The following is a 23744-nucleotide window of genomic DNA, read 5'->3' as shown; positions in this document are numbered from 1 at the left end:
ACAGGGGATGGAGGTAGCCACGGCCTTGGGCCTTTACAGCAGCAGCAGTTCATCATTGTATAATGAGCGTATAATGTATTGTCTCTCTTTTGAAATGCTGGCTTTATATGCTAAGTTATTTGTTGCAGTTTTTGTTTTGACCCAGTTCCCTGGTTAAAGGTGTAATTATGCTTTCCCTCTGTCCTATTACTGCTTTTGCCATGGCACCTTAAATCTCCCCCAATCTTCCCTTTCATTGTAGCAACTGTATTCCTGGTTTTTTTGTTCTACTGCTTTCAAAGGCTGTTGATCCATAAAGATGAATTCCCAGTCCCTGTAGACCTTTATCTGAGAACTAACTCTCCATCTTACCCCTCCCAGTTAGGGGCTGTTAGTTGGGTTCTGCAGTGTCGCACTGCTAACTCAGCAAGACTGCTAACTCAGCAAGGCTAGGTCAGCTACGCTGGGAGGTCAAGGCTTGCTGTCTTTCTTAGTCTGGCCCATTGGCACTCTGTGAGGCAGAAAGGTATGGTGTTTACTGCATAAGAATAATACTCTGATCCAGCACTGAAATAGGTATTCCCTATTTTTTTATGGGGTTTTTTTTCCATTTCTGTAGGGATGGATGGGAAGATTAGACACAGACACCTTACTGACTGTTGTATTTCTAGGTTGAGAATGAAGAGGAGATAGAGAACCTCCGACAGCTTCACGATTTGGTCTACTCCCAAGCCTGCAGCTGGTTTCAGAATTTAAGAGACAGATTTCGAAGCCAAATTCTTCAGCACTTTGGATCAATGCCCGGGAGGGAGGAAAACCTCCAGGTATGATGGCTTTGATATTGTTTCCAAAAGTCTCACTTTTTGTGTAAACCCAAGTTGGTAGATTTTTTTTTTTGTTATAAATTTATTTATTTATTTATTTTTGGCTGAGTTGGGTCTCTGTTGCTGTAGGCGGGCTTCCTCTAGTTGCCGGGAGCAGGGGCTACTCTTGGTTGTGGTGCACGGGCTTAGTTGCTCTGCAGCCTGTGGGATCTTCCTGGACCAGGGCTTGAACCTGTGTCCCCTGCATTGGCAGGCAGATTCTTAACCACTGCACCACCAGGGAAGTCCCGAAATTGGTAGATTTTTTAAGTTTCTTCATCTTTAGTTTTGCACATCTCCTTTGTCCTGTCTTTAGATTTGTGACCATATTCTCTAGCACAGGGGTATCCACTGCATCTTATATAGGAAGAGGATGGAAACAGTGTCAGCTGAGATGCATATAGGAACAAGTGCAGGAGGAGAAAGCCCCCAGCTGAGGATTTTCCAGAAGGAGGGATAAGGAATTAAAAATGGGACATGGGAGATAGGATCAAGATGGCAGAGGAGTAGGACGTGGAGCTCACCTTCTCCCACAAATACATCACAGTTACATCTACATGTGGAACGATTATCACAGAACATCTACTGGATGCTGGCAGAAGACCTCAGACTTCCAAAAGGGCAAGAAAATCTACACAAAAAATCTACACAAAACTGGGTAGGACAAAAGAAAAAAAGAGAAAGGAATTGGGATGGGACCTGCGCCCCTGGGAGGGAACTTTGAAAGAGGAAAGGTTTCCGGACACTGGGAAGTCCCCTCACTGGTGGGGAGATCAGCTGGGACAGAGGGAGAGCTTCAGAGACACGGAGAAGAGCACAACAACCAGTTTGCAGAGGGCAAAGCAGAGAGAGACCTGCACAGATGGTCGGTGCCACCAAGCACTCACCAACCTGAGACACTTGTCCGCTGGGGCAGGAGGGGGCGAGGCTCAGGCTTCAGAGGTCAGACGCTGGGGGAGGGCTGTGGTTGGCTGTGTGGAGACAGCCTGAGGGGGCTAGGGTGTAGGGCCCCACGACCGAGGGAATACAGGAAGAAACCTGGGACTGCCAGAGAGGCAAGGTGCCATTGTTCGGGGTGTGCAAGGAGAGGGTCAGGACTGCCGTAGGAGCTTCCGTCTCCGAGCACGCACTCTCAGGCAACGGGGCACTGCCTGCCTGAGCTCAGGGGCGGGTGCAAGCTGCAGCTGCCATCTCGGACTCCAGAGGCAGGTGCAGACCACTTCTGAGGGTCCCACAACCACGTGCCAACTGCTGCCCCCTCCTCCCTGGCAGCGTACATAAGCCACGCACCGCACACCCCAATCCAGGGGACAACGGCCAGCACACGCCGAGGAAAGGGGCAACAGGCATCCAAACCAAGAACAGCCCTCACGCCAAAAAATTGTTAAACCCACGCAAGCTACGTAGGGACGCTCCCGCGTGTAACAGCCCGCCAAGACCACAGTACGTAATTGCTCCTCCTAAACTGACGCAAACTACGTAGGGACGCTCCCGCGTGTAACAGCCCGCCAAGACCACAGTACGTAATTGCTCCTCCTAAACTGACGCAAGCTACGTAGGGACGCTCCCGCGTGTAACAGCCCGCCAAGACCACAGTACGTAATTGCTTCTCCTAAACTGACGCAAGCTACGTAGGGACGCTCCCACGTGTAACAGCCCGCCAAGACCACAGTACGTAATTGCTTCTCCTAAACTGACAGAGTAAGAGACAAGTAAAGTGAAGACACAGAGACCACTCCCAGTTAAAAGACCAAGAGCAATGAAACAGACCTCTTCAGTCTAATAATAGATACCGAGTTCAAAAAGGGAGGTAATGAAAATACTGAAGGAATTAAGAAAGGCTATCAACAGAAATGCAGATTACTGTTAAAAGAAACTAGAAGGAAGAGCCAAGAAAAATTAAAAAATTCATCTGCAGAGATGAAAGCTGAGCTAAAGGCAATGATAGCAGAATGAATAATGAGGAAAGAATAAGTGATCTGCAATATAGAATAATGGAAATTACCCAATCAAAACAGCAGACAGGAAGCCAAATGAAAAAAACAAGAAAGCAATGTAAGAGACCCGTGGGATAATATAAAGCTGGCCAATCTATGCATAGTAGGGATTCCAGAGGGGGAAGAAAGAGAAAAAGGGATGGAAAATGTATTTGAAGAAATTATGTCTGAAAACTTCCCAAACCTAAAGAAGGAAACATGTCTAGCTACAGGAAGCACAGAGGGGGTCCCAAACAAGAGGAACCCAAACAGACCCACACCAAGACATATTATAATTAAAATGGCATAAGTTAGAGGCTTCTAAAGGCAGCAAGAGAAAAACAGGGTTAATTACAAGGCAACTCCCATAATGCTATCAGCTGATTGCTCTACAGAAACACTGCAGGCCAGAAGCGAGCGGCAGGATATATTCAGAGTCCTGAAAGGGGAAAACCTGCAACCTAGGGTACTCTACCCAGCAAGATTATCAGTTAGGATAGAAGGAGAGAGAAAGAATTTCTCAGACAAGCAAAAACTAAAAGAATACAGCAATACTAAACTTATCTTAAAAAAATATTGAAATGTCTTCTCTAAATAAAAAAGCAGCAAGAAGATATAGGAAGGAGGAAATCACAATTGGAAAGTAAATAAACTAGCCAGTATACACATCAAAAAGAAAATTAAAAAACCCTATTAGTGAAAGCAACAATAGACACAAGGAATAGCAAAAGGATAAACGTTAAGATGTAAAAAAGGACATCAAAACCATAAAATGGGGCTTCCCTGGTGGCGCAGTGGTTGAGAGTCCACCTGTCGATGCAGGGGACACAGGTTCGTGCCCCGGTCCGGGAAGATCCCACATGCCGCGGAGCAGCTGGGCCCATAAGCCATGGCTGCTGAGCCTGTGCGTCCGGAGCCTGTGCTCCACAACGGGAGAGGCCACAACAGTGAGAGGCCCGCATACCGCGGAAAAAAAAAAAACCCATAAAATGTAGAGAAGGAAAGTAAGAAAATGTAGATTCTTTAAGAATGTGTTTGAGCCTACATGACTATCAGTCTAAAGCAAGCACATATAGGAAGGGGTTAACATACTTGAAAAACAGGGCAACCACATATCAAAAGCATACAATAGATTCACAAAACCCAAAAAGAGAGCACAAGCATAAAATGAAATCATCAAACCACAAAAAGAAAAAAAAGGATCAAAGAATCAACTGGAAAGCAAGGTTTAAAATGGCAATAAATACACATGTATCAGTAATTACCTTAAATGTCAATAGACTGAATGTTCCGATCAAAAGACAGAGTTTCAGATTAGATTAAAAAACAAGAGTCTATAATATGCTGCCTACAAGAGAGCCACCTTAGGGCAAAGGACACACAGACTGAAAGTGAGGGGATGGAAAAAAAGGTATTTCATACAAATGGAAATGACAAGAAAGCAGCAGTTGCAATACTCGTATCAGACAAAATAGACTTTGAAACGAAGGCCATAAAAAAAGGCAAAGAAGGACACTATATAATGATAAAAGGATCAATATAAGAAAAGGATTATGCGCTCGTCAGCATATGTGCACCTAAATACATAAAGCAAATACTAACAGATAAAGGGAGAAATTGATAGGAATACAATAATAGTAGGAGACTTTTAACACCCCACTCACAATACATGGACACATCTTCTAGACAGAAAATCAATAAGGCACAGAGATCCTAAATGATACAACAGTGAGACTTAATTGATATTTTCAGGACGTTATATCCAAAAAAACCCGGAATACACATTCTTTTCAAGTGCACATACTAGAGCACAAAACTAACCTTAAAAAATTTAAGAGTATAGAAATTATTTCAAGCATTTTCTCTGACCACAACAGCATGAAACTAGAAATCAACCAAAGGAAAAGAAATGAGAAACAATTACATGGAGACTGCTAAACAACATGCTACTAAAAAAACCAATGGGTCAACAAGGAAATCAAAAATTAAATTTAAAAATACCTTGAGACAATGAAAACACAGCCATACAAAATCTATGGGATGCAGCAAAAGCAGTTCTTAGAACAAAGTTAACAGCAATACAGGCCTTCCTCAAAAAACAAGAAAAATCTCAAATAAACAACCTATCACCTAAAAGAATTAGGAGAACAAAACCTAAAGCCAGCAGAAGGAAGGAAATAATAAAGATCAGGGAGGAAATAAAATAGAGGTTAAAAAATATAGAAAAAAAATAAAACCAATAGCTGGTTCTTTGAAAGGATAAACAAGATTTTCAAACCTCTGGCCAGGCTCACCAAGAAAAGAGAACCCAAATAAGATAAGAAATGAAAAAGAAATCTCAACCAATATGCCAACAACTTTGACAAATTTGACAACCTAGATGAAATGGACAAGTTTCTACATACAACCCACCAAAACTGAATCAAGAAGAAATAGATAATTTGAACAGACTGATCACCAGAAGTGAAATAGAATCTGTAATTTAAAAAAACCAAACAAACAGACAAAGAAACTCCCTACAAAGAAAAGTCCAGGGCCAGATGGCTTCACAGGTGAATTCTACCAAACATCCAAAGAAGAACTTATACCAATTCTCAAACTCTTCCAAAGACTGAGGAGGGGGGAATACTCCCAAGGACATTCTGTGAAGCCACTGTCACCCTGATACCAAACCAGATAAAGACACAACCAAAAAAAAAAAAATTACAGGCCTATATCTTTGATGAATATAGATGCAAAAATTCTCAACAAAATATTAGCAAACTGGCTTCCCTGGTGGCACAGTGGTTGAGAGTCTGCCTGCCGATGCAGGGGACACAGGTTCGTTCCCCGGTCTGGGAAGATCCCACATGCCGCGGAGCGGCTGGGCCCGTGAGCCATGGCCGCTGAGCCTGCGTGTCCGGAGCCTGTGCTCCACAACGGGAGAGGCCACAACAGTGAGAGGCCCGCATACCGCAAAAAAAAAAAAAAAAAAAAAAGCAAACTGAATCCAGCAACACATAAAAAAGATCATACACCACAACCAAGGGGGAGTCATCCCAAGTTCACAAGGATGGTTCAACATATGCAAATCAATGTGATACACCACATCAAGAAAAGACAAAAACCACATGATCATCTCAATAGATGCAGAAAAGCATTTGACAATATTCACCATCCATTCATGATAAAAACTCTTACCAAAGTGGGTATAGAGGGAACATATCTCCATATAATAAAAGCTATTTATGACAAACCCACAGCCAGTATAATACTAAATGGTGAAAAGCTGAAAGCCTTCCTGCTAAAATCTGGAACAAGACAAGGATGCCTGCTCTCACCTCTTCTATTCAACATAGTATTGGAAGTCCTAGCCACAGCAATCAGACAAGAAATAAAAGGTATCCAAATTGGAAAGGAAGAGGTAAAATAGTCACTCTATGCAGATGACATGATACTATATATAAAAAACCCTAAAGACTCCACACAAAAGTTACTAGATCAAATAAATGAATTCAGCAAAGTAGCAGGATACACGATTAACATGCAGAACTCGGTTACATTTCTTTACACTAACAATGAAATATCAGAAAGGGAATGTAAAAATCAATACCTTTTTAAAATTGCACCAAAAAATAAAGGACTAAAGAGAATTCAAAGAAATGGAAAGATATCCCATACTCTTGGATTGGAAGGATTAATATTGTTAAAATGGCAATATTACCTGAAGCAATCTACAGATTTAATGTGATCCCTATCAAATCACCCATGAAATTTTTCACAGAACTAGAATAATCCAAAAATTTATATAGAACCATAAAAGACTCAGAATTGCCAGAGCAATCCTGAGGAAAAAAAACAAAGCAGGAGGCATAACTCTCCCAGACTTTAGACAATACTACAAAGCTACAGTCATCAAAACAGTGTGGTATTGGTACAGAAACAGACATACAGATCAGTGGAACAGAATAAAGAAATAAACCCATACACCTACAGTCAATTCATCTTCAATAAAGGAGGCAAGAATATAGAATGGGAAAAAGATAGTCTCTTCAGCAAGGGGTGCTGGGAAAGTTGTACAGCTGTGTGTAAATCAGTGAAGTTAGAACACACCCTCACAGTGTGCACAAAAATAAACTGAAAATGGCTTAAAGACTTAAGACAACACCATAAAACTCCTAAAAGAGCATAGGCAAAACATTCCCTAACACAATTTGTACCAGTGTTTTCTTAGGTCAGCCTCCCAAGGCAATAGAAACAAAAGCAAAAATAAACAGGACCTAATCAAACTTACAAGCTTTTGCACAGCAAAGGAAACCATAAACAAAACGAAAAGACAAACTACAGAATTAGAGAAAATATTTGCAAATGATGTGACTGACACAGGCTAACTTCCAAAATATGTAAGCAGCTCATACAACTCAATAACAAAAAAACAAACAACCCAATCAAAAAATGGGCAGAAGACCTAAATAAACATTTCTCCAAAGAAGAAATACAGATGACTAATAGGCACATGAAAAGATGTTCAACATAGCTAACAGAAAAATGCAAATCAAAACTACAACGGGGTACTACCTCACACAGGTCAGAATGGCCACTATTATAAAGGCCACAGGGCTCTGCTCTGCCAGTGGTTAAGAATCTGCTTTCCAATGCAGGGGACACACAGGTTCGATCCCTTGTAGGGGAACTAAAATCCCACATGCCACGGGGCAACTAAGCCCATGTGCTCTAGAGCCCACGCTCCACAACTAGAGAGCCTGTGTGCTGCAACTGCTGAGCCCGTGCACCACAAGTCCTGAACCCGCACGCCATAACTAGAGAGAAGCCCACGCACCACAATGAAAGATCCCACATGCCGCAGTGAAGGTCCCACATGCCGCAACTAAGACCCCATGCAGCCAAATAAATAATGTTTTTTTTTTTTAAAAAAAAAAAAAGGGAGGGAGACGCAAGAGGGAAGAGATATGGGAACATATGTATATGTATAACTGATTCACTTTGTTATAAAGCAGAAGCTAACACACCATTGTAAAGCAATTGTACCCCAATAAAGATGTTAAAAAAAATAAAAATAAAAGCCCCCAGATAACAAATGCTAGAGAGGGTGTGGAGAAAAGGGAACTCTCCTACATTGAAGGTGGGAATGTAAGTTGATGCAGCCACTATGGAAAACAGTATGGAGGTTTCTCAAAAAGCTAAAAGTAGAGTTGCCATATGATCCAGCAATCCCACTCCTGGGCACATATCCAGACAAAACTTTAATTCAAAAAGATACATACATCCCTATGTTCATAGCAGCACTGTTCACAATAGCACACGTCACAAGACATGGAAACAACCTAAATGTCCATCGATAGAAGAATGGATAAAAAAGGTGTGGTACATATATATATACAATGAAATACTACTCAGCCAGGACAAAATAATGCTATTTGCAGCAACATGAATGCAACTAGAGATTATCATACTAAATGAAGTAAATCAGAAAGAGATAAATACTGTATGATATCACTTATATGTGGAATCTAAAATATGGCACAAATGAACCTATCATGAACCTGAACCTATCTACAAAACAGAAATGGACTAGCAGAGAACAGACTCATTGTTGCCAAGGGGGAGGTGGGGAGGGAGAGGGATGGACTGGGAGTTTGGGGTTGGCAGATGCAAACTGTTATATATAGGATGGATAAACAAGGTCCTACTGTATAGCACAGGGAACTATATCCAATCTCTTGGGATAAACCATAATGGAGAAGAATATAAAAAAAGAATGTATATATGTGTATAATTGAGTCACTTTGCTTTACAGCAGAAATTAACACAACACAACACTGTAAATCAACTATACTTCAATTTAAAAAAGGGGACATGGTACCATCTAGTAAATTGTGCCTGTAAGACAGCTACGTCTTCGAGCCTCTTTGGCTTTGCTGTTATTCTTTGAGAGTTGAGAGATGTATCATTTTCTATACTTTTAAAAAATCTTGTCACCTTTTCTGTTATCCCCAGCTTTTTACCCTGCCACTTTAATTCATCTTTATCTCTTCATGTTTTATATTTCACTCCTCCTGAAACTATCGTTCTTATGGTCTTGATCTGGAATTTAGGGTTTACATTTAAGTTTAATCTAATTAGCATACAGCAGGTGCTTTCTGGTCAAGCAGAGCACTGCAAGAGGCATAAAGAAGAGTTCCTATCCTGGAAAATCTGGAAAAAGACCCACCAAAGCATTAGGCATAAGCATTGTTGAATTGAGTTGGATACAATGTTTGTGGTTAGATGGGAATAGATTACATAAAGGAATGGCTGTAAATGAATATCAGATGGACAGAGGGCCCCTGTGATGGACACTGTCTCTCATTCCAGTTTTCAAAGGTCGGCCTACATCTGTCTGAATCTCAATTGAATCCTTCACCTGAACTTGAAATTTCAACATCACATCATCTCCAAACTGAGTTCTCAGTCTGTGTCCAGCATATATTAGTTGCCACGTGTTTGTTTTATCCTGGCTACCTGAATCTGATTGAACTTGATAGAAACAGCTTTTGATGAGCACAGAATTGAATAAGTACATTTTAAATGTTAACAAACCAACTTGTAGAAAATTTCAACATTACTTTCCAATCACCTCCACCACCCTCACTTTTATTATGCAGTCCTCTTCCACTGCTTTCAGTTAGTCATACTGTATGAGTCAGGATTCAGTCAGGAAAACAAAAGCAGCCACTCTATATATCCCAGGAGTGAAGGGTTTATTGTCGGAATTAAAGTTGACACCCCCATTGGGAGAGCTGGAGGAGGGAGGATCAGATCAGGCCATCATCAGCGGAGCTCAGGGACTCTCTTCCTGACACAGTGGAGCACGGGCTCAGGACTTGAGGGGAAGCTGCTGTCATCCTTAGGAATCCCAGGGCAGTCCCCACCAGTATCTCAGTTTGCAGTAGTGGAGCAGGTGGTTTTCACAAATGCTCTGGAAAGCTTCTGCAAATCTCACATCTGCCCACACTTGGCAACAGCCTCCAGAGAACAATGGCTTCCTCTCCCAACTTCCAAATCTTGAAAGAGTGCCTCTCATTGGTCATGTTTAACCTGGAACCACCCCCTCACATGGGGGGAGGGGATCCTGGGAAATGTAGTTTCTGATGTCTCTACGGAAGGTGGCAGTGATGCTGAGTTGACAACAGGCAGGACACAGATAAGTCCAGTTTGATTCTAGGAGGAGCTTATTGATATCAACTCATGTCACAGCTCCTTTTGTCATTCTGAAACTTCATGTTTTAGGTTCAGTAAAAAGCAATTCAGTGTGTAGTAAAGGTGGCTTAAACATTCTTGTATATAAATTCCTAATTCGTTCCATAGCCAGTAGTCAGCCCTTGCAACATCAGATGAAGTTCTTTGCTAGAGATATGTTTATTTCTCAAATGAAACTGGAAGCTGAGACTTTTCTTATATCCTTCCTAGGATTCCACAATTCTTTGAAGACATTTAAAAATATCACTTAACTTGTCTTAATATTTTATTTATTTATTTATTTTGGCCATGCCGTGTGGCATGCGGGATCTTAGTTACCCGACCAGGGATCGAACCCATGCCCCCTGCATTGGAAGCGCAGAGCCTTAACCACTGGACCACCAGGGAGGTCCCTTAGTGTTTTAAATATATATTTTAAGAAAGCAGTTCTCAACTGGGGACAGTTTTGCCCCTGTGGGACATTTGGCAATATCTGGAGACGATTTTGACCATCAGAACTGGGGGAGGTGCTCCTGGCAGCTAGTAGACAGAGGTCAGAGATGTGCTAAACATGCTACAATGCCAGGACAGTCCCCATAACACAAAACTGTCCAGCCCCAGAAGCCAGTAGCCTGAGATTGAGATTCCTGTTTAGGTCAGTGAAGAGGAAAGAGTGCTGGCTATGAGGCAGGTCTGGATTATTTGAACCTTGGCTCTGCCACATAGGAGCTGAGATATCTTGGACAATTTGCATTATATTTAATTAAGCTTCAGTTGCCCCATTTTATATGGGCATAATAGTGCCCTCCTTACATGATTGATAAAGGATTTGAGATAGCCATTCTGACAGGTGTGAGATGATAGCTCACTGTGGTTTTGATTTGCATTTCCCTGATGATTAGTGATGTTGTGATATCACCTCATACCTGTCAGAATGGATACCGTCAGGAAGACAAGTATTAGTGAGGATGTGGAGAGAAAAGGAAACACTCATGCACTGTTGGTGGGAATGTAAATTGGTGCAGCCACTGTGGAAAACAGTATGGAGGTTCCTCAAAAAAAATTAAAAATTGTACTACCATGAGATCCAGCAATGCTACTCCTGAGTATATATCCAAGGAAAATGAAAACACTAATTTGAAAAGATACATGCACCCAGTGTTCATAGCAGCATTATTTGCAATTGCCAAGATATGGAAACAACCTAAGCCCATCAACAGAAGAATGAATAAAGATGTGGTGTGTGTATGTGTATCTACAATGGAATGTTACTCAGCCATAAAAAAGAATGAAATTTTGCCATTTTTGACAACATGGATGGACCTGGAGATTATCATACTAAGTGAAATAAGTCAGAAAGACAAATACTGTATGTTTTCACTTCTATGTGGAGTATAAAAAAATAAAACAAATGAACAAACATAACAAAACCGAAACAGACTCACAGATATAGAAAACAAATGGTAGTTACCAGAGGGAAGTGAAGGAGGAGGAGGGGTAAAGGGGATTAAGAGGTACAAACTACTAGGTATAAAATAGGTAAGTTACAAGGATGTAAAGTGCAGCACAGGGAATATAGTCAACATTTTATAATAACTTTATATGGAGGATAATCTATAAAAATACTAAATCACTGTTGCACGCCTGAAACCAACAGTATTGTAAGTCAACTATACTTCAATTAAAATTTTTTTAAGTTAGAAAAAGAATCTGACACCATAAAGTGCTCAATACAGATTAGCTTGGTGGTGGTTTTTTACTGCTGTAATTACATAAATATTTGTTTTATTAACACTATACAATGTGGATTCTTTTTAGGCAATCCCTAATGGACCCGCCTGGTGTTGGTGGCTTCTTGCCGTCCTTCCCGTCGACCCCCGCTATCAGCTGTCGGTTTTGTCAATGAAGTCTTTGAAAGAACGGTTGACAAAGATACAGCATATACTGACTTATTTTTCTAGAGACCAATCTAAGTAACCAACTGCTTGGATCTTCCTCTAAAATTACCCTAATCTGGCTGTGGTGATGGCCAGATTGTCCGCTGCCTTTGCACATCCAGTGCTGGTTTGAGAAATGTAATGAAACTGTTTTTTTTTTTCTTTTTCCTTCAACCTCCTGAATCATGTGGTTCTGCAAACAGATACCTTCAACTAGGATTTAGACCACTAAGAACTTGCACAGAAAAACACACACTAAATGTGTGTTAAACCTCTACATTGTGATGAAGTTGCACTATGTACCATACTCTAAATGAAATGAGAACTCTGTGTGTGGGTGCGTGTGTGGGTGTGGGTGTGTGTCTGTGTGTGTGTGTGTGTGTGTGTGTGTGTGTGTGTGTGTGCGCGCGCGCGCGCATGCACGCCCGTGTGGGTAGTATGGGTGCATTTTCTCTGGCTTTAAAATTTTAAAAGAAAAAAAAAAGCCATAGAGAGCAGAACTTGCCGAGGGTCATTTATTGCCCAAGTTTACAACAGTAGCGATACAAGTTTTTGCAAATTGAATTTGCCTCAGATTTCTCTGTCCTGATGCTTAATTTGCACAAGTACGTAAGCTATGGTATTGAGTATCACTTTTTGTCGGAAATACCGCTCTTGCTGAACTGTCTTGACCATTGACTAGGACACAGTTTCTTATTTATGTAAATACTTGCATCCCAATAGCCAACAGGCATCGGATGCAGAACCTAGAGCCAGTTTTCAGGAACAATTGCAAACCTGACTTGGTACTGTGCATCTATTCATAAAACACTTAAAACTGTGAAAATATGGTTTACACTTAACTGTACATAAAGGTAAATGGAGAACTCAGTTCAGTACCAGTTAGTTTGTACATTTTAGGGGGGCTTTTCACATTAACTGCCCATCTATGTAATTTATAGTTTGACATATGTTTGTTTAAAAAAATTACATAGTATAAACCCATTAAGGATCTAAGGGAAGAGAAGAAGCTTAATGTAGAACTAAGCTTTTAAAGTATGTTGGTTTTTTTTTTTTTTAATTCTCGTCTTGGTGCAAATGTTAGTTATGCCTTATTCATATCACAGTTAGATCACCATGCTGTGACATGGTCTGTATTCATGCTGCCCTAGATACTTTTGTAATTATTTGTTGCAGACTTGTGACTGTCCCTCTTAACTTTCTTTTATGTAAGTAATTTGTAAAAGTTTCTTAAAAATTTTGCTTTTGCTTATTTAATTTTGAATAAAAGCTAAATTCATAATACTTTTTTTTCTTAATGATTAGGTTAATGTCAAAAAAAGATCAGCAGAGGAATCAAGCTACACAGAGTAGAGAACAGATGAGTTTTGCCTACTGTTTTGTGCTGTGAGATGTAAGCTATAGCTTTCAAAATACTTTTTTTTTTTTTTTGGTCATCTTTTGACCAAACAATGAAGTGTCTTAAGGAAAGTTTAGGCCTAGAACCATCCTCTAAAGCAGGGGTCCCCCAACCCCCGGACTGGTACCAGTCCGTGGCCTGTTAGGGACCGGGCCGCACAGCAGGAGGTGAGCTGCAGGCGAGCGAAGCTGCATCTGCCGCTCCCCATCACTCGCGTTACCGCCTGAACTACCCCCCACCCCACCCCGGTCCGTGGAAAAAGTGTCATCCACGAAACTGGTCCCTGGGGCCCAAAAGTTTGGGACCCCTGCTCTAAGGCACATTTTTCAACCTCTGAAAAATCCATGTCCCTTTTAGGATAAAGATAAGGCTCTTAGTTACCCCCATTGGGGACACCTCTTGGCTAAACAGCCTCGATTCTTTCAGTCCCTGATTTCCCAGCTAGGATTTAATATTGAATGTTTTAATTAAAAAGGCAGAAATCACTGCCTAGATAGAGAGCCACCATTTGCCCTCACAATTATGCTAGTCATGAATCGTGAATAGTTCTACAAAGAATGGGCCATTCCCCAAAAGTACCTTATCAATAGTTTCTGCAGTGTTAGATTGAACTTTCTTGTAATAAAAAACTATCAAGTGCCTGTTAAATAGCTTAAATAGTGTCTGGGTGGTATAAATGAAGAGTTTACCTATACAGTTCTGTATAGTTCTCAAAATATGTATCAGACGGCAGCAGGAGTTACCTGGTGCTGAATCGACATCCGTGGTATGTACTTGCGTGTGTCCACACGTACACACGCACAAAGCAGCATTAAATGGTCTCTCTCTATATACACACACACACTAATGGAAATTCATGGGTTTTATCATTTGACCCTAGTTTTGTGGTAAATGATCTCTGATAGTTATTCTGTCTATAGATTTTTTTTCTTTTTAATCTCTGGAAATCTTTTTCCTACTGCACTTTCCATCCAGATTATCAGAAAAAGAAGGAGGGGGAAGAATCTGACTTTTTTTTTCCCTTAACACTTGAAGTGACTAAGTTCTGTCGTGAATTCCATATTTCAAGCCAAGGTGGCTGGTGGTTGATCTTCTTTTCTTATACACCTGTCTCTACATGTCCAGTTCTTCCTGTTTCTCGAGATCAACTTGAATGCCTTCACTCAGCTAAAACCCTGAATCCGTAGCACTTTCCTTGTGCTTTGCTTATAGCATGTATGGGGGATATTTGAATTAAATACATAAACCCTCTCCTGAGTATCAAGATCAGTGTCCAGCAGTTTAGACAGATTCAATCTCCAAGACACAGGGTGACCACTGAACAGGGTTGATGAAATAAATGCCAGTTAAGAAGGGAAGTTGAATAAAGATGGTTAGACTGAGCAAATACCTCGTCTTACCTTCCTCCCCAAGTTCAAAACAATGACAGTAAAGAAAATGAAATCTAATGGCGTTGCAAAACTAAAGTCAATGCTTTTTGAGGAATTTTTGAGATATGGAAACGGGATCTAATATAGAAGACCAGAGGAGAGCATAGCTTTACAGAAACGGAGGACTGCAGGGGAGCCCCAGACTGGTAAAGGGTCTTGGAAAACTTGGGCAGGTTCCCTGGGGAGGCTGTATGTGACACGGCTGGATCATTTGGCCTCTCCCCACTTGGCCAGGGCAGCAGGCAGCAACAGCAGCTGTTCTCAGGCCAAAGCACCAAATGAGGGCGTTGGGCCAGAGAAGACCATGAAACCTTCATTAGCCACGTGGGATGGAGGGCCCTCACGCACAGACAGTAGGCTGCTGACTTCGCTCACACGGCAGGCGTTCCAGCGTTCACCAGTCAGCAGAGGCAGGCCACCCAGAACCACACCAGCACCCACAGGAAGGAACAGAGCTCCCACGTGACAAAGATGAGGAGACAGTCAACTCCTACACATTTGAGGAAAAACATTCTAAACAATACAACAAATCCAGTGCCCTTCGATTTGAGGACGTGCAATTCCAAAAATTATCTGGAGATCTAAAATATGTTCCTCAGACAGTCCCTGGCACCACAGAAGCATTCAATAAAAGTTTTTGGAGTCAGTGAATGAATCGTAAAAATAAACTAAGCAAAAATAAATAAATAAATAAAATAAACTAAGCAGACGAGTTAAACAGAAGAATGAATTCAGACAAAGGATGAAGGAATGAGGCAGAGCGTTGAGTTGGGGTCCTTTCCAGAACACAACGCAGAAATCAGTAGAGGCAGAGTAGGAGGGAAATATCGAGATGTGGGGGAGAGATTCAAAGTTTTAACGTTCATCTGAGAGAAGATTCTTAAGAGTAGGGAAGAAACAAATAATGCACGTAATTAGCTCAAGAGTAATAAAATAATTTAGATGCTTTCTTAGGTACCAAGTTGATCCATTTAAATAGGACAATAAGGCAAACTTAGATGACCAAGGACAGACAAAACAGCAATATCTCAACTGTCTGGCTCATCGATCCACAGGGAAATGACTGGCTCAATGAGATGAATTTTCTTCCTAAGCCAACACTTAAATGCCAGCATTTTTTATAGATAGGACATTATGACGTGGCTTAAAAAATGAGCTCTCTTACAGACCTGCCTCCAAATAGCCTTTGGCTGTTCACCAAAATTTAGAAGTATCCTTAAGGACTTTTTTTTTTCTTTGGGCGGGGGCAGGTCACAGTAGGATATTGAAAAGCCTACAGACTTCGTTCAAAATGTGGTAAACACGCACATTTAATCCTCAGAAAAGTCCTGTGAAGTAGGTAGTGTCCTTGTAAGGATGAGGAAATGGGAACACTAAGTAGTTAAGTAATTTGTCAAAGGATTACACAGCTAATGTGTGGTGGAACTGACCGAAGCCAGGCAGTCTGGCTCAACCTTACCACCACCCAAGTTCTAAGGCATCTAAGAAGGTCGATATGTGAAGGGTCTGGAAGTGACTGGCGTGACTCCCTGACTTAGTAGGCTTTACACTTGGGGGAGGGATGCATTTTACAGCGATAACATTAGGACTTATTTTTAAGCACCTCACCAAGATGATGAGATGGCCAAACTGGGCTCAGCCCTATATTTTTGGGAGCAGTGTAAATTGCTAACAACCTTTAATATTGCAGTTATGTATCAAGGATCATTAAAATGTTCATAATCTTCAACCCAAGCTCATACTGTGGCATCTTCTTATCCCCCATGTTTCAAGTCACAGAGACCCAAATTAAAACAAAAAAACCCACAACAGAACAATGGTATCTAACATTGAAATTGGGAAAATCTCATATGCTTATATACCCCATGCTTATAATACCTTCTGTATTCTTTGAAATGCCTTTGTTGCTGTGTACTCAGTGACTTTCAAATCTTAATCCACTTGATTTAATTGTAAACCAGTATTACTGGAATTAGTCAAGAGAGTCAACAAACTCTTCCAAAAAAGGAAAGGAGGGAAGGAGGAGTGTATATGAGATTCCTGAAAAGAATTTTCTTATCATCAACAAATTGAATATGAAGCTAGAGAAATGACGACGTAGCAACATACAGAACAGATCACTGCTGAACAGCCGAACATGCTAGAACACATTTAAGCAAGGACAGCAAAGAAAACAAAATGGCAAGGTGAAAGGCTGTAAGAACTCCTTGTGCAAGCCAAGGAGTGAAAGAAAAACATACCTTTAGTTCCAAGAACATTTCCACATCGGTGGAGTTAGAACAGACTTAGGAATTACCAGACTTAGGAATTACCTCTTGTACTCAAATGTCCAAGCCCAAGACAGGATGTTAAGTGGCAAGTAAAAACAGATGTGCAATAACCAGGTCTCTTGGTGTGGAGCAGTGGCGTTCGACTGAGCTCCTCTTAAGTACCAGACCCCATACTAGGCACGTACACACATGTATGTTGCTGCTGAAAGTCTAATGCAAACCTGACTTTTGTTCCTTTGGTAAGTGATCTAGGTTCTTCCCTGGCACCCCAATTTTTAAATAACTTCCCTGTTCTCTCTCGGCATGAAATAATAGTTGAATTTATTCAGTGTTTTGGACTTGGTATTTCACTGTAAATGTATTGAACTATGCCACAGATGCACATACACATATACACATATACATACATACGCATCTCCAAATACACATTTTTCTTTTTCTCTTCTTTACCATCACATGTATCTCTGATGCTCTATTTTCCCTTTCTTTGCTCTTCGTGTTTCAGTTTAGGTAATTTTTCTTTGCTCTATCTTGGAGGGTGGGCATTGGTTTGTGTTGAGGGGTTCACTAAATTACTCCATAATACTGCTGCCTGGGCATCAATTTGTGCGGCCAAGTGCCCAGTGGGGGCCTTGAACTGACACTAGCCCTCCCACAGGTGCGTGCCCTCCATGGCAGCCTCAGAGTCAGGTTCCTGATGTGACTTCTCCAACACCCCGCTGATAAACAGTCTCTCCTGCCTCCTAGCTTTCTCCACTTGTGCACGAGAGCCCCCTGGAGCTTACTTAAACCCTGCTCTTTATGGTTTGAATTAACTGATCCAGCCTTAACCCGGGACCCGCAAAGCACTGCACCTGTGGACCCTAATAAAGCCAGGCGCCCCAGGTCCTGCTGCTCCCACCCTGCCTGCATCCTGCCTTTACCTCTCCATGTGGCCGCTTGAGGCTGCCACGGGCCTCCGCCAGGACCTCTGAGGAATAATCATCTTCTCTATTTCCCTTTCAGTCTTCGTTAAACTGTGGCTCATCATTTGACTCAATACCAAGGTTCTACCTAACAAATGTTAATTTAACAAAATCACAACAGTTTGCCTGAGGTTTTTTCTTTATGTTGGTGTTTTATGCTTTTCCTGCTGCCTGTGCCTCACGGCAGTTTATAATTTTTCAGTGCTTACTTGCCCGGTAAATAAGGGGGTTTCTCTTTTATCATGGGCCCCCCTCCGTTGGAGACACTCCACTCCAGCATGAACTTTGAAGATGGCTCTGCTGGTTTTGTATGTAAAGAATAGGTTCCTACTGTTTAAAGCCACTCGGTGTGTGGTACACCGCAACCTCAGGACCTAATACAGCATTCAATTCAGGCTGACGACAAGGATTATGACGCAAAGGCCACGTGGAAGTGGGTCTGAAACTGGTGGAAAACTTCCTTTTTCAGATATAATTGATTCTAGTAACTGGAGTTGGGAAATTTGTACGTAAAGTTGACAATAACGAAGAAAGGTAGGGAATGAAAGACAAATCAACAGATGAGACTCAAAATAATTATGCCTTGACTCCAGAAACATCTATTCACAAACCCATTCAGACTGTCAAATATGAGACACTGTAGACAAGAAAATCATCCTCCCGATGTGGAGAAAAGGGCACACGACACTGTTGGTGGGGATGTAAGCTGGTGCAGCCACTATGGAGAACACCAAAAATAGAACGACCATATGACCCAGCAATCCCACTCCTGGGTGTATATCCAGAGAAAACTCTAATCCCAAAAGATACATGCACCCCTATGTTCTTAGCAGCACTATTCACAATAGCCAAGACATGGAAACAACCTAAATGTCCATCGACAGATGAATGGATAAAGAAGATGTGGTACATATATACAATGGAACACTACTCAGCCACAAAAAAGAATGAAATAATGCTATTTGCAGCAACATGAATGAAACTAGAAATTATCGTACTAAGTGAAGTCAGTCAGAAAAAAAAAGACCATATGATATCACTTATGTGGAATCTAAAATATGACACAAACGAACCTATCTACAAAACAGAATCATGGACACAGAGAACAGACTGGTGGTTGGGCTGTGAAAGGGGAGGGGGTTGGGGGAGGGATGGAGTGGGAAGTTGGGGTTAGCAGATGTAAGGTTTTATATATAGCATGGATAAACAACAAGGTCCTACAGTGTAGCACAGAGAACTATACTCAATATCCTATGATAAACCATAACAGAAAAGAATATTAAAAAAATGTCTATATATGTATAACTGAATCACTTTGCTGTACAGCAGAAATTAACACAACACTGTAAATCAACTATACTTGAATAAAAAATTTTTTTAAATCCTCCTCCCATCCCAAGCCAACACATCTGAATGATTCTAGCACGTCATATGTGTACTAGTTACTCAATAAATACCTCTAGAATGACTGCCTATCTGGATATAAATATGAACAAGTGATTTCATGTTACTATTAAGTTGGTTTCATTTTTAAAACTGAGAGATCAATGGGGTCTCTGGGGAAACAGAAATTTCATGAAGTCAAGTTACTCTCATTCTTAATTTTACAGAGTCTTATGCTACTTCTGTACCATATTGTTGACAATATATGAAGGTTAAGAATGTCAGATGGTTAGAAAATCTAGATCTAAGTGAGACAGCACTTTTTACTGTTGTTGGGCAAGGAATACCAACTTTATCTGGAAAGTCCGAAGGCTGAGAAGACAGCAGACTAGCATCCCAAAGAACCATCTTCCCGGAGGTAGAACTCAGGCTTCTTTTATACTAAAAGAGGGGAGGGGGGCTTCCCTGGTGGCGCAGTGGTTGAGAGTCCGCCTGCCGATGCAGGGGACACGGGTTCGTGCCCCGGTCCGGGAAGATCCCACATGCCACGGAGCGGCTGGGTCCGTGAGCCATGGCCGCTGAGCCTGCGCGTCCGGAGCCTGTGCTCCGCAACGGGAGAGGCCACAACAGTGAGAGGCCCGCGTACCGCAAAAAAAAAAAAAAAAAAAAAAAGAGGAGGGGGTGAAGTCCTGGGTCCCGTCACACTTCAAAGGACATGTGTCAATTTCTTCCTTCCTGCACCCGTTCACAGGATGTGTCAGGATGTTTCCTGTAAGCAAGAGCCTACTTTGTGCCAGGTGCTCTCACAGCGACAAGGGACTTTGTGGAATAATATAAGTAAGGTCTGTGCCCTCAATAAGCTTCAAACACTACACTGCGGGGGAGAGACTAGATTAAATAGTCCAGAGTGGCCACAGGGCAGGTCAAAGGGGACTGATCCGGCACACAGTCCATCACAACCAGCTCTCAGGCAAGGCTCACATCCCAGGGTCTGAGAATAGTGAACGGTCTTCTCTGAAGACCTGGGCTTCCTTTGAGGGAAGGAGGGAGATATGCAGGCTTCCTGGATCCTACTCTAGTCCTTGAAGCCTCTGGCCTGGACAGACACGCCCATGGCTCCCTGAAGGTGGCGCACACGCGGCCCCATGGGACCGCGGCAGAGGGCGTGCCGCCCCGGGTCCAGGTCCGTGCGGCTCTTGGGTGCCCAGCAGAGACCAACGGGGTTAGGGGACAGCCGCCTCCACCTGCTGGCCCAGTACAGAACTACTGGGGCCGTCGCACCTTCCACCAAGGCCACGGGGAAGCTGGATGGGGCTAGGACAAGGAGGCTCACCAGCCCTCCCCACGCCAGGCGTGGTCCCCGGTGGGGTCTGCGGCTGAACTCCACTCGTGGCAGTGGTCCAGCGTCCACTGCTAGACGCGCCGGAAGTCCTCCCAGATGGGGAAGAGGCCAGTTCTCCGCACCACCGGCCGGCTGAAGCTGGGGGGGCCTCTGAAGCCAGCAGTCCTTAGCTTCTGTTTCTGAAAGCTGCCTTTGGGTCCATAGTCCTGCCTGCTCCGTCCAGGCTGCGAGAGCTACCGGGGCTCGTGGTCCAGCAGCTGCGCCATCTCGGCCTCCTTCCCCCCTGGTCACGAGGTCCTCTAGCAACGTTGCACTGGGAAGCGGCTGGCTCAGTCTTAAGAGTCAGACTCCTTGGCCCCCACGGCCCAGCCAGCGTCTGAGCAGTAGACGAGAGGTCGTGCTTCGTGTGGGTAGCGGTGCCAGGACGGGGCCGCCTCCCTGCTGCTGCTGGACCAGACAGGTCCGGATGCCCTTGCACAGCATTCCTGAAGGCCCTTCAGGGCTGCCACCGCAGCAGCCAGGATGACACTGTGAGGGCGCCACTGCAGACAGAGGAAGGAGTAAGTACAAAACCCTAAGGGGAGATGAGATTGGTGTGTGCAGGTATGAAAAAGGAGGCCAATGAGGCCAGAGTTTAGGGATTAAAGAGAATAGCAGAAGCAAAGGACAGAGTATTAGGCAGGGACCAGATTACATAATATTTATAGGCCACAGTAAGGACCCTGGATTTTCTGTGAGTTGGTTTGGGAAGCTGTTGGAGAGTTTAAAGCAAGGGAGGCATATGCTCCCAGTGGCTCCCTGCTGTGTGGAGAATGAGAGAGAGTACTATTTTCACAGTTAGATCTTTGGTTCCAACAATACTTATTAGCATCTACCATGTGCCCAGAACCGTTACAGGTATTTGGAATACTTGTATCGACTCCTTTTACACTTACAGTTTGGTAGGAAAGACAGATACGTCTGCAAATGTGTTATGTGTATGATCAGTGTTTCAGGGTGGGCTGTGCTGACTGGGGAGTATATGGCCACTGTGAAGTAAACGAAGAATGAAAACTAAATGGAGAATTGATAGAGACTAGGACTGGACCGGCGAAAAAAATGGGTGTGGGCAGTGGTCCAGGCAGACTGATCAACGTGGGATCAGAGAACCACAGGGAATTTTGTATTGCTTATGGTGTGGCCAGAAGGAAGGTGGGTAAGGGGAGAAGTAGGTCTAGATGAGGCTGAGGTGGTAGGTGGGTGTCAAATCACAAAGGCACGAGAAAGAGCTAGGACTTTATCCAATGGAAAGCATCCCTTATCAAACACTCATTTCAACCAGATTTTTTCATACATGACAGATCACAAAAGGCTGCCTCACTTTAGACCTAACCAATGTTATTCCTGCACTCAAAAGTTTATAACAAAATATCCATGGCCAGAAAAAAAATTCAGTCTGGTATCAAAATAGCTTTAATTAGATGAAATCAATCAATATGCTATTTGTTGAACTTTTACTATGTATACAACATATAAATACTAAAATCTTATGCCTGTTGATTTTAAATCTCTGGGTGGTTCATAGGTATTAGGAAAAAATTATTTACGTATTTTAGACTTTTAAATTCAAAGTATAACGCACATATAGGAAAGTGTACAGGATTCTGGACAAGACGGTGGAGCAGAAGGACTTGAGCTCACCTCCTCTCACGAAAACACCAAAATCACAACTAACTGCTGAACAAACATTGATAAAAAAGACTGGAACCTACCAAAAAAGATATTCACATCCAAAGACAAAGAAGAAGCCACAACAAAATGGTAGGAGCAGCACTTTCACAATATAAACAAATCCCATACCCACCAAGTGGGCGACCCACAGACTGGAAAATAATTATATGGCAGAAGTTCTCCCACAGGAGTGAGAGTTCTGAGCCGAACATCAGGCTCCCCAGACTGAGGGTCTGGCATTGGGAGAAGGAGCCCCCAGAGCACTTGACTTTGAAGGCCGGCGAGGCTTGAATGCAGGGGCGCCACGGGACTGGGGAACAGATTCCACCCTTGCAGAGCACACACAGGGTTTCACATGCACTGGGACCCAGCACAAAACAGTGACTCCACAGAAGCCTGGGCTAGATCTACATGTGGGTCTTGGAGACTCTCCTGGGGAGGTAAGGGTTCGCTATGACTCACTGTGGAGGCAAGGACACTGGTGGTACAGGCCCTAGGGAACACTTATCAGTGTGAGGTCTCCCAGAGGTCACCATTTTGGCACCGAGACCTGGCCTCACCCAACAGCCGGCAGACTCCAGTGCTGGGACACCTCAGGCCAAACAACCAGCAGGGGCAGGGAGAGAAAACAGCCCCACCCATCAGCAGACAGGCTGTCTAAAGTCTTCCTGAGCTCACAGCCACCTCTAAATACAGGCCTTGACATGGTCCTGCCCACCAGAGGGACAGGCCCAGCTCCACCCACCAGTGGGCAGGCACCAGTCCCTTTCACTAGGAAGCCTGCACAAGGCCCTGGACCAACCTCACCCACAAGGGGGCAGACACCAGAAGCAAGAGGAAGTATGATCCTGCACCCTATGAAAAGGAGACCACAAACACGGAAAGTCAGACAAAATGAGACAGCAGAAAAGTATCTGCTGTCTTGTTCCAGGTGAAGGAACAAGATAAAAACCCAGAAGAACAACTAAATGAAGTGGAGATAGGCAATCTGCCTGAAAAAGAATTCAGAGTAATGACAGTAAAGAGAATCCAAGATCTCAGGAAAAGAATGGAGGCACAGACAGAGAAGATACAAGAAATGTTTAACAGGGGGAAGAGTCAAGATGGTGGAAAAGGAGGACATGGAGTTCACCTCTCCCCACAAGTACATCAAGAATACATCCACAGGGCTTCCCTGGTGGCGCAGTGGTTGAGAGTCTGCCTGCCGATGCAGGAGACGTGGGTTCGTGCCCCGGTCTGGGAGGATCCCACATGCTGCAGACCGGCTGGGCC

The 23744-nt window shown here is 42.9% G+C and overlaps 2 protein-coding genes across 3 annotated transcripts in view; one reads left to right on the top strand and one right to left on the bottom strand.

The window, feature by feature from the left end:
• LONRF1 (LON peptidase N-terminal domain and ring finger 1) overlaps positions 1–12247 on the top strand; it is a 44876-nt gene extending 32629 nt beyond the window's left edge. The window contains exons 11-12 of the mRNA XM_079909281.1: positions 651–803; positions 11855–12247. Coding sequence (XP_079765407.1) covers positions 651–803; positions 11855–12013 — 312 coding nt within the window. The 3' untranslated portion in view covers positions 12014–12247. The remainder of the gene's footprint in view (positions 1–650; positions 804–11854) is intronic.
• Positions 1–23744, bottom strand: part of LOC307179735 (very low-density lipoprotein receptor-like) — a 125563-nt gene that overhangs the window by 16983 nt on the left and 84836 nt on the right. The window lies entirely within an intron of this gene.

The sequence above is a fragment of the Stenella coeruleoalba genome (assembly GCF_951394435.1).
Source record: "Stenella coeruleoalba genome assembly, chromosome: 21".
Classification (NCBI taxonomy): Eukaryota; Metazoa; Chordata; class Mammalia; order Artiodactyla; family Delphinidae; genus Stenella; species Stenella coeruleoalba.
This window is presented reverse-complemented; position numbering and strand designations above follow the sequence as displayed.